Raw genomic sequence first — 12,132 nt, forward strand, 5'->3', positions numbered from 1 at the left:
AGTGATAGAACTGAAAAATGAGCTTGCGGAGCTACTGCTAGTGATATGCAACTTATCCTTAAAATCGAGCGTGGTACCGGAAGATTGGAGGGTGGCCAATGTAACGCCCATTTTTAAAAAAGGCTCCAGGGGAGATCCGGGAAATTATAGACTGGTGAGTCTGACGTCGGTGCCGGGCAAAATGGTAGAGGCTATTATTAAAAACAAAATTACAGAGCACATCCGAGGACATGGATTACTGAGACTGAGTCAGCACGGCTTTTGTGTGGGGAAATCTTGCCTGACCAATTTACTTCAATTCTTTGAAGGAGTAAACAAACATGTGGACAAAGGGGAGCCGGTTGATATTGTGTATCTGGATTTTCAAAAGGCGTTTGACGAGGTACCTCATGAAAGGCTACAGAGGAAATTGGAGGGTCATGGGATAGGAGGAAATGTCCTATTGTGGATTAAAAACTGGTTGAAGGATAGGAAACAGAGAGTGGGGTTAAATGGGCAGTATTCACAATGGAGAAGAGTAGTTAGTGGGGTTCCTCAGGGGTCTGTGCTAGGACCGCTGCTTTTGAATATATTTATAAATGATTTAGAGATGGGAGTAACTAGCAAGGTAATTAAATTTGCTGATGACACAAAGTTATTCAAAGTCGTTAACTCGCAACAGGATTGTGAAAAATTACAAGAGGACCTTACGAGACTGGGAGACTGGGCGGCTAAATGGCAGATGACGTTTAAGGTGATGCATGTGGGGAAAAAAGAACCCGAATTATAGCTACGTCATGCAAGGTTCCACGTTAGGAGTTACGGGATCTGGGTGTCCTCGTCAATAACACACTGAAACCTTCTGCTCAGTGTGCTGCTGCAGCTAGGAAAGCGAATAGAATGTTGGGTATTATTAGGAAAGGTATGGAAAACAGGTGTGAGGATGTTATAATGCCATTGTATCACTCCATGGTGCGACCGCACCTTGAGTGTTCAATTCTGGTCGCCGCATCTCAAGAAAGATATAGTAGAATTGGAAAAGGTGCAGCGAAGGGTGACTAAAATGATAGCGGGGATGAGACGACTTCCCTATGAAGAAAGACTAAGGAGGCTAGGGCTATTCAGCTTGGAGAAGAGACTGCTGAGGGGAGACATGATAGAGGTATATAAAATAATGAGTGGAGTGGAACTGGTGGATGTGAAGCGTCTGTTCACGCTTTCCAAAAATACTAGGACTAGCGGGCATGCGATTAAACTACAGTGTAGTAAATTTAAAACAAATCGGAGAAAATTTTTCTTCACCCAACGTGTAATTAAAACTCTGGAATTCATTGCCGGAAAATGTGGTGAAGGCGGTTAGCTTAGCAGAGTTTAAAAAGGGGTTGGACGGTTTTCTAAAGGACAAGTCCATAAACTGCTACTAAACGGACTTGGAAAAATCCAAAATCCCAGGAATAACATGTATCGAATGTTTGTACGTTTGGGAAGCTTGCCAGGTGCCCTTGGCCTGGATTGGCCGCTGTCGTGGACAAGATGCTGGGCTCGATGGACCCTTGGTCTTTTCCCAGTATGGCATTACTTATGTACTAAGATGTCATTGCTAAAACATTTTCTAAACAGAAAAGTTTTTTAAAAGTTTTCTAAGACTGATAATGAGTTAACTAATCTTAAGTCCTCTGGGAGGTCATTCCACATTTTGACTGCTCGATAGGCTAAAGCCCAAAATAAGAGTCAATGACTTTACCCCCTTAGGGGAAGGTAATGCAAAAGCCAAATATTTTGTACAATTTTGCCGTCAAAACAAATTGGAAATGAGCATACACATAAAAAAAGCAAAGAACCATATAAAATCTTATGAAGGACAACATTAAAAGAATCCTTCCCTCAACTGGAGTGCAATCTAATTTTTGATTTAAAAAAATATATATATATTCTAGCTGATTTTGGTAAAGAAAAAATTAATCTAACTGAAGTATTCTGTAAAGTTAGAAGTTTTCTAATTAATGTTTTAGAGTATCTTAACAGTAACTAATTATGATGGTATTAAAGCTTGCACAAGCAGATTGAATTGCTGCAATTCAAAAGTTTACAAATATTTACAAATTTCATGTAGCTTTCACATTAAATAAAACGACTTTTTAATATGAAACTATGACAAAGTTCTGTCAAAAAAAAAACTCATGACAGCAAAGTATATTCAATGTTATTTACCACAATTAACAATGGAAAATACTCTGAGTTACCAGCATAAATTTAGTTTTGTCCCTTTTTAATTTCAATGTATGTTTCAGCATCCAAGATTTGATCAAGGACAAAAATCTTGAATCAAAGGGCAACAACCACTGGGAGAAGAACTGTTATGTCATCAGCATGTATATACACTGGAATATGGGTGGTGATAAGGACACATGTGCTATTTTGTTTAATGGCTGCACACTAATGGCAACATTAGCGCATGGCTATTAATACAATAAAAAGGTCATTTTTACAGCTGCAGTAAAAATGGTCTTAGAGTGAAGGAAAATCCTGTGTAAAAGCATGCTAAAGCCACTTTTTACAGCAGCTTAATAAAAGGACCCCAAAGATTGCACATATTTACTAAAATACTGCTGTATGACTTTATAAAGACAATTACTCCAATCACTTCAAAACAAGTTTTGAAATCTAAATTATCCACTGCATACATGTAATCAAAAACAAATGAACCTGTAGTTTTTAAACTGGTTCCATTCCTACACTTCTTAAAATATGAGATATGGATACCACTTTTATTAAATCCAAAAACTACATGAAGTTTTAATCTAAGACAAAGTACCTGGAGAAAAAAAAATATTACCTAGAATAACAAAACCCAGTATCTCAAGGTTGTAGCCCACATAATTTATTTTGCACTGACCAAGAGCAATCTTGGCACATAATGAATGGAAGCTCAGTAAGACTAGGGACAGCTTAACCACTGGACAAGACAAGGCAGCTGCCTAAGACAGAAGACTCTTTGGGAGGTTCAAAAGCATCCACAGTCAAAGCAAAACAAAAGGTCCACACAACCACACTAACTCACAAAATGTACTTTTACTGTTCTAGAGAAATTGTGCCTTTTGGGAACTGACCTCTCTTTATGTATGGTTTTATACACACAGTTTACTAGAAGTATGGTATCCAACTAGGCAAAGGGGTGTGTTGTGGTGGTAACTGCAGAGTTTAACAAAATCTCAGGTGAGTGACTAGGAATCCAAATATTAACTTTTGAAGGGAGGGGGCAGGATTAGGCTTATGGTGCCTAATACCCCTGTACTGGCCACAAATAAACTATATCAACAGAGTAAGCACAAATCATCAAAATAAGATGATTAATTTTTGTGGTATTTAGATAACGGTCTCAATTTTGTATGTTAAACTTAATCTTTATCAAACCTTATATCTTCTAAACAGAAGCTCACAGTTTAGGGTGCAATCCTTTACCTACTACTGTTTATAACCTTTCCAAATTGATTTCAGGATGTAATAATTGAAGTTTAAGCAAAATGCAGAGGAAAAGCTGTGGGCATTTCTACTAGTTAACTATTACACCCTGAAATTAAATTTTGAAAGGATATATAAGGCCTGCATCCAAGCGTAAACCCGAGTTCCCCGCAGAAAATACAGGATATCTTCTGCGGTGCGTCCGAACGCAAGCTTCCGTGGAGGAAACAAAATGTGTTTTCTTCAACTAGAAATATAAAATTACAACACTGGCATACCAAACAGCTACCTTCCAACGTATGCTACTAAACCAAACATGTTTTAAGTGAAATCCCACTATTTGAAACTTGACACGTTTTGTGTGTTTTTTTTTTTTAGTCCTATTTTACAAACACGGGACCAACCATCTCTCCAACACAGTAGCAAAATTCATGGGCACCATCATAGAATCAGAAAGCTCGGAGAGCTGCGACTTCCAAGCTGGCTGTAAAACACAAAGCCATGTCCTCTCTCCCTCCCCCCAATACATCGGTTGGCCATTTAAAAATAAAAGCCCGAGCTCAACCTCCTCCAGTGCTTAAACCGCACATGGGGGGGGGGGGGGCGCGTGAGTTCTCCTCCCTCACAGCGGGTGGCCTAAGCCTCGGCACGGGCAAGGCCAGCATTTAATCCGCCTCCGAACGTCGCTCAGAGACTTCCCATTTCCCGGCAGGCCAGCGACTCGGAGACCAGGCTCCGGAGAGGGGAGGAAGTTAGTTAGGCCTCATCCAGTCCCACTCCCAGGCCCACCAACTTCGCGATGCTGGGAATTACCAAAGACGTCACAGCGGAACCTGCAACAAGATGCGACTCCGCCGGTCAAACTTCTTGAAGAGAGAAAAAAAAAAAAAAAGGCCTAACACCCTCCCCCAACCCCCAGAAGACGGATACCTCCAGGTCGCGGCCTTTATTCTTGAAATTCTTCAAGCGCTGGTTATCTAGTTTCTCGTTGTCCGCCATCGCCGCACGAATATGGAGTTGTTGCTGTTGGAGCGCACCGCGAAGCGCCACTCGGCCTAACCTATCCCGTCTGACTGCGCCCAGCCGGGGACCTGCCTCTTGCTCACTTGCCTGGGCGGAATGCCGGTACGAAAGGGGAGCCTCGATCTGGAAGCCACAAGCCACGCCCATTCCAGGAACACCGTCACCCCATTGGCCGAGGCCGAGGGGCGCTCGTGTTTCCGCCAGGCAGTTACTGATCCGCTTGCTGTTTGGTCCTCCGAGCAAGAGGGGGCAGACAAGAAAACGCTTTTTTTCGGTTTCTTTATCCGGATTTTCTTTTTCTCTCCCTTCACCGTTCTCTCCGGAAGGTGTACGAGCGATCGCCATTTTTACCGTTTGGGGTGTGTCTAGAAATTAAAAAAAAGTGAGGAAGGAGGGAGTAGTTGATCGAATACTAGGTGTAGTCTTTGAGACGTAGAGGTTGAAAGGAGGATTCGGAATTCTGATAGATACAGATGGTTGTAAACCGCTTCAGAGAGACTGTGGAAATGCTGTGGTTCGCCTCCGTGATAATCTGTTCCGCCCTCTCTGAGGTCACCACCGCTCTCTTCGTTTGCTAAAAGGGTTAAATGCACACGGATTTTTAATGTCCATTTCCCCCGTTATTGCTACGAAGATGTGGCATGATCTACTAAAGGACGTTAGGTTAACTGCGGGTAATTTAGTTTTAAAAACGTCTTAAAACTTTATTTGAATAACATTTATTAAATGTTAGTTGATGATTATTTTGTATTTTCCCAATGCGGGATACAAATGTTACAAATAAATGTTATCATCTGCATTGTACTTATTCAATGCATATGTGGTCTATAAGTACTAGTGTTTTCCTTACTGCTGTGCAAGCGATTAGCCGGAAAGCCGGTACTTGGCATCTCATAGGGAACTTTGGAGCTAGGTGAAAAGATGATTGAGAGTGAAACTGAAAGGGAGTAGTGTGGTAACATGCTAAAAATTCGATCATTTAAACGAGCCTGCAAATAGGTGGGGAAATGTGGGCTACAAATGCAACAAATAAAGTAATTACAGAACACACGAATGTTTGTGTATGTAGACCATGGTTTAAATACAAGCAACCAAGGGTGCCAAGGCCAAAGAAGAACCTTCTTCCTCATACTTCAGGGTTATGTGCATGTGCTGCTTCTAAAGAAGGATGAAAAGAAACAGAAGAACAAAAACATTCCGCAGAAGACAGAAAAAGCAGAGATTGCCAAGGGGCTAATGACATCACTGAAGCTACACTTGGGTTGATAATTTTATTGATGTCCTGACATGGCTGTGTTCCAGCGAATGCATCTGGGATCCCAGCATTAACATAATATACAGGCATACTTCCAAAAGAGAGACATATAAATAATTGCTAAGAAAATAAAAGCATAAATCCATACACAATTTTTTTAAATACATACATTTAAAAATATAAAGAATGTACTTAATATAAAGAGTATAACCTTCAAAAGACATACTGAATAAATACTGTACATATAATCATATTTGATGAAACATTTAAAAATTGTTCTAGAACATGTATAGTACACATATAGGAAGCTGACCATACATAGAGAGCTCATTGTGCCATCGCATATATAACTGATAAATAAAGAATAAAAGCAACTACATAAACATGCATCAGCTGACCTTTAGTTTTCAACGTGAGTAAGCTTAATACATTTTCACAAACACTAAGAGGCATATTTTCAAAGCACTTAGCCTTCCAAAGTTCCATAGGTTTCTATGGAACTTTGGAAGGCTAAGTGCTTTGAAAATATGCCTCATAGCCTCTCATACTTAAAGGATTAAAAAATTATATAATTAAAAGATACAAAAGGTTTCACCAGAAAGAAACAGACAAAATAAACATTTATCTGCATAAGGAATATTGCTAGCATTACTGTATTATTCCCTTTGCGGAGAAATCTGTTTGAAAGGTGTAGCAGTATCCTTGTTAGATCTACTTATTTGTAAGCTTACATTTCCCATGTATTAATTAAGGGTCTCTTTTACCAAACCATGCTAGCGATTCCTGCTCGGCAATGCCAACGAAGCCTTTGCAAGGTGAATGGGCTTTGTTGCCATTAACGTGCCAGGAATCACTAGAGCAGTATAGTAAAAGGGGTCTTAAAACTTCTGTGTATATAATTTCTGATCTTTTAATTATATTATTTGTTTTTATTTAGATATTAGAGGTTCAGTGTCTGAAAACTTAATTATCATACTCCCATTGAAAACACAGAGCCTGATATTCAGCCAGCGGCAGCATTAAACCCAGAAATTCAATGCCTACTACTACTACTATTACTATTTAGCATTTCTATAGCGCTACAAGGCATACGCAGCGCTGTACAAACATAGAAGAAAGACAGTCCCTGCTCAAAGAGCTTACAATCTAATAGACAAAAAATAAATAAAGTAAGCAAATCAAATCAATTAATGTGAACGGGAAGGAAGAGAGGAGGGTAGGTGGAGGCGAGTGGTTTCAAGTGGTTACGAGTCAAAAGCAATGTTAAAGAGGTGGGTTTTCAGTCTAGATTTAAAGGTGGCCAAGGATGGGGCAAGACGTAGGGGCTCAGGAAGTTTATTCCAGGCGTAGGGTGCAGCGAGACAGAAGGCGCGAAGTCTGGAGTTGGCAGTAGTGGAGAAGGGAACAGATAAGAAGGATTTATCCATGGAGCGGAGTGCACGGGAAGGGGTGTAGGGAAGGACGAGTGTGGAGAGATACTGGGGAGCAGCAGAGTGAGTACATTTATAGGTTAGTAGAAGAAGTTTGAACAGGATGCGAAAACGGATAGGGAGCCAGTGAAGGGTCTTGAGGAGAGGGGTAGTATGAGTAAAGCGACCCTGGCGGAAGATGAGACGGGCAGCAGAGTTTTGAACTGACTGGAGAGGGGAGAGGTGACTAAGTGGGAGGCCAGCAAGAAGCAGATTGCAGTAGTCTAAACGAGAGGTGACAAGGGTGTGGATGAGGGTTTTGGTAGAGTGCTCGGAAAGAAAGGGGCGGATTTTACGGATGTTGTAAAGAAAGAAACGACAGGTCTTGGCGGTCTGCTGGATATGAGCAGAGAAGGAGAGAGAAGAGTCAAAGATGACCCCAAGGTTTCGAGCTGAGGAGACAGGGAGAATGAGAGAGTCATCAACAGAAATAGAAAACGGGGGGAGCGGGGAGGTGGGTTTGGGGGGGAAAATGAGAAGCTCGGTTTTGGTCATATTTAATTTCAGGTGGCGTTGAGACATCCAGGCAGCAATGTCAGACAAGCACGCTGAAACTTTGGTTTGGATGCAAGGTGAGATATCAGGGGTAGAAAGGTAGATTTGGGAGTCATCAGCATAGAGGTGGTAGGAAAAGCCATGGGATGAGATTAATGAACCAAGGGAAGAAGTGTAGATAGAAAGAGGAGGGGACCAAGAACAGAACCCTGGGGTACGCCGACAGGCAGAGGGATAGAAGTAGAAGAGGATCCACCAGAGTGAACACTAAAGGTGCGGAGGGAGAGGTAGGAAGAGAACCAGGAAAGGACAGAGCCCTGGAATCCAAGTGAGGACAGGGTATCGAGAAGTATGCTGTGATCGACAGTGTCAAAAGCAGCGGAAAGATCAAGAAGAATGAGGATGGAATATTGACCTCTGGATTTAGCCAGTAATAGGTCATTGGAGACTTTAGTAAGCGCAGTTTCGGTTGAGTGGAGAGGGCGAAAACCAGATTGTAATGGGTCAAGAATAGCATGTGAGGAGAGAAAATCAAGGCAGCGGCGGTGAACAGCACGCTCAAGTAATTTGGAGAGAAAAGGAAGGAGGGAGATGGGTCGGTAATTAGAGGGACAAGTAGGGTCAAGTGAAGGCTTCTTAAGGAGAGGTGTGACCACAGCATGTTTAAAGGCAGCAGGGACAGTCGCAGTGGAAAGTGAGAGGTTCAGAATGTGACAGATAAAAGGAATAAGAGTAGGAGAGATGGCATTAAGAAGGTGGGTGGGAATGGGATCAGAGGAACAGGTGGTACATTTTGAGGAAGAAAGGAGAAGTGTAGTTTCCTCAATAGTAACTTCAGGAAAGGAGGAAAGGGAATGAGGGGAACGGACTAGTGGAGGGAGAGCTAGTGAGGTAGAGAAAGCAAGGTTTATCTTTTGAACCTTGTTGTGAAAGAATTCAGCAAGGGTCTGAGGAGATAGTGAAGGGGGAGTTGGGGGAGGGGGCACCTTGAGGAGAGAGTTCAATGTGGTGAAGAGAAGTCGAGGATTAGAGCCAAGAGAGTTGGTCAGTTGGATATAATAATCCTGTTTGGCACGTAAAAGAGCAGATTGGAAGGAGGTCAGCATGAACTTAAAGTGTAAGAAATCAGCAAGGGCCCGAGATTTCCGCCAGAGGCGTTCGGCGGAGCGGGTACAGGAACGTAGGTAGCGGATATTAGAAGTCAGCCAGGGTTGGGGTTTTGTACGCCTTACAGGGCGGGTCATCAAAGGTGCAAGAGTGTCTAAGGCAGAGGATAGAGTATTGTTGTAAGAAGAAACAGCCTCGTTGACAGACGTGGATGGTGCCACAGTAGAGAGGAGGTTTGAAACATGGGAGGATAGAGATGAAGGGTCAATGTCGTGAAGATTCCTAGATAAATTAGATAGGATAGGACGGGACTGGGAGGGAGGAGATGTCTGGGCTACAGCATTGAATTTCTGGGTATAGGGAACTGGTTAAAATATAGCCACTTAAGTGCAATATTCGGCACTTAACCGGCTATGAAGAACCACATAATGAAAATGCGGTTCTGTTTCATGCAATTATCTTAACTAGTTAAGTGCTGACTCTGGAACACCCCTAAAATAGTCGGTTTTGGCTTGAGCGCTAACCAAGCATTTTCACTGTCCGGTTAAGTGCCACTGAAAACACCTGGTTAGCCCCGTACAGGCGATCTATGTTTCAACCATTTTTATTGATAAACCAGCATGTTAAACATTTCCAATCCATCAACCTTACAAAATGTGGGATATCCAAACATGCTGCTTAAAAACGACATACTATTATTCCAGATCCAAACTGTTTTACATTTCCCCCCCCCCCCCCCCCCACCTCCCCTCTCCCAAGTAATGCATTCACCATTTTAAACATTACATAATAAGAGCACTATATCCCAACCTGAATTGGTCAATAACTCCACAGATATAATGTATATGAGTCACTTCCCCCTCCCTTTTCCCCCCCCCCCGTACTCTTCCCTTCTATTCCTTAGATCCCCTCCCCCCTCCCCCCCCCCCCTCCCCCCCCCCCCCCCCCCCCCCCCCCCCCCCCCCCCCCCCCCTCCTGCCTGTTTCCAGTCTCCCAGGGTAGTTTATTAAGCACATGGCTGCACGCTCGGGGTGATATATTTAGGTATTTCCCCCAGATACGCAAGAAACACATTTGTCTTTTAGGGGTTAGTCTTGCTCCTCGTGCTTCCCATAGCATTAACTGGTGAAACTTATTCCTCCAATACCGTACAGGCGATCTAAACGGCCAGGCACCTCTCATGGCCGTTTAAATTGTTTTGAATATCGGGCCCGAAATGACAATATGTAATCAACCTGAGAACACTAGTACATAAAAACTGTCTGTCATATACATTGAAGCTGTAACAGATAAAGCCAGTACAATTAAATAGCCTAATTGTGTAGAGTGCAGCTGTCTGATAATAAGATACTGGGGGCCATGTATATGTACAGCTTTAAAAATGAAAATTTAAACACATTTTTTGATCAGGCAACTAATGCAAAGCCGTAAGCAGAGGAATCCAAGAAAACCAAATTCTCATCTGCAGAAACAGGAAGAAATAACAATATTAATAATATTATAAAGTGAAAAGTGGCAGCTCTCAGTTTTCTGACTGTGGCACCAATGCCCTCAGTTGTGCAGAGTGAAATAAATGAGCCTACACATGAGCTCTCATTTTAGCTCTTACATACATCATTGAGCTTACCACCATAAGTGAAGTGTACCAATTATGTAAAAAAAAAAATCTTTTTTTTTTTAATATAAATCGTTATTCTAACTGTGCTGCACACAACAGTGGCCTGCAATCATGCTCTAATGCACTGTTTAAAATCTGATGATTGGTCAAATGTTCCACACTTTACATTAAAATCCTCTGCTCAGTGGGCAGCGGCAGCTAAGAAAGCAAATAGAATGTTAGGAATTATTAGGAAAGGAATGGAAAACAAAAATTAGAACGTTATAATGCCTTTGTATTGCTCCATGGTGCAACCACACCTCAAATACTGTGCAATTCTGATACTGCATCTTTAAAAAGATATAGCGGAATTTGAAAAAGTACAGAGAAGGGTGATGAAAATGATGAAGGGGATGGGATGACTTCCCTATGAAGAAAAGCTAAAGCGGCTGAGGCTCTTCAGCATACTACTACTACTACTTATCATTTCTATAGCGCTACAAGGCATACGCAGCACCATACACAAAAAAGACATAGAGAACGGACGTTTGAGGGGAGGTATGATAAAGGTCTATAAAATACTGAGTGGTGTAGAACGGGTAGACGTGAATTGCTTGTTTACTCTTTCCAAAAATACTAGTACTAGGGGACATGCAATGAAGCTACTAAGTAGTAAAAACAAATCAGAGAAAATATTTCTTCACTCAACATGTAACTCTGGAATTCATTACCAGAGAATGTGGTAAAAAGCAGTTAGCTTAGCAGGGCTTTAAAAGGGTTTGGATGATAATCTAAAAGAAAAGTTCATAAGCCATTATTAAGATGGACTTGGGAAGTTCCATGGCTTATTTCTAGGATACACAGCATAAAATCTGTTTTAATCTTTTGGGATCTTGCCAGGTTTTTGTGTCCTGGATTAACCACTGTTGGAAACAGGATACGTGGCTTGATGGACGTTCAGTCTGTCCCAGTATGGCAATGCTTATGTTCTAAAGAGTATAAGAGCAGAGGACTGTGAGGATTTGAAGAAGGATCTTGTGAGACTAGGACCTTGGTCTTCATAAGAGCATAAGAACAGGCTGGTAGAGGCACAATATAGAGCCAATGACATCTTGGAAACTGGCACCAGCTATGACACTATTTAGTGGCCACCTGTGGTTAGCGTGTCTTCCTGTTTAGCCAAACTTGTGTACAGTGATGATCCTAAACATTAAGACACAATGGCAATAATATCTGTTAGCTTTTTAGAAAGAGAAGAAAGCCATGGTTCTAATCCCTTTGTCATTCCTTATGATCTAGGGAAGCAAGTCACCTAATTTACCACTGCAACAGGTAACACTTAGGGCTGCATATTCAAAAGGATGTATCCCTATTGCAGCAGCTGCTATACAGGTAAGTTTCCTAACTGTGAATTTTCAGCAGCAATTTATTGCAACTTTGTAGACAGAGTGAAGGCAGTTATTGGTAATATAATTGTTCACTACTGTAATTTTAGCAAAATGTTAGCAGTTAGAACAGTCAGTAATCACTAGTAGACATGTGGGTTAGGAAAGGGGTGCAAAGGTTTCATTGATCAGTTAAAGGGGTGCGATAGCCAAAAAAGATTAAGAACCCCTGTGATAGAGGAATGCAGCAAAAAAACTAATAAGCATCATATTTAGAACAAATCAGAGAAAATATTTTTTTCTCTCAACACACAATTAAACTGTGGAATTTTGTGCTGAAAAATTTGACAGCACAGTTGG

The 12,132-nt window shown here is 41.6% G+C and overlaps 1 protein-coding gene across 1 annotated transcript in view; it reads right to left on the minus strand.

Annotated features, from left to right (window-relative positions):
* KPNA4 (karyopherin subunit alpha 4) overlaps window positions 1-4,575 on the minus strand; it is an 85,566-nt gene extending 80,991 nt beyond the window's left edge. The window contains exon 1 of the mRNA XM_030215729.1: window positions 4,372-4,575. Coding sequence (XP_030071589.1) covers window positions 4,372-4,440 — 69 coding nt within the window. The 5' untranslated portion in view covers window positions 4,441-4,575. The remainder of the gene's footprint in view (window positions 1-4,371) is intronic.
* Between the last annotated feature and the right edge of the window lie 7,557 nt (window positions 4,576-12,132).

Source organism: Microcaecilia unicolor, chromosome 10 (genome assembly GCF_901765095.1).
Source record: "Microcaecilia unicolor chromosome 10, aMicUni1.1, whole genome shotgun sequence".
Classification (NCBI taxonomy): Eukaryota; Metazoa; Chordata; class Amphibia; order Gymnophiona; family Siphonopidae; genus Microcaecilia; species Microcaecilia unicolor.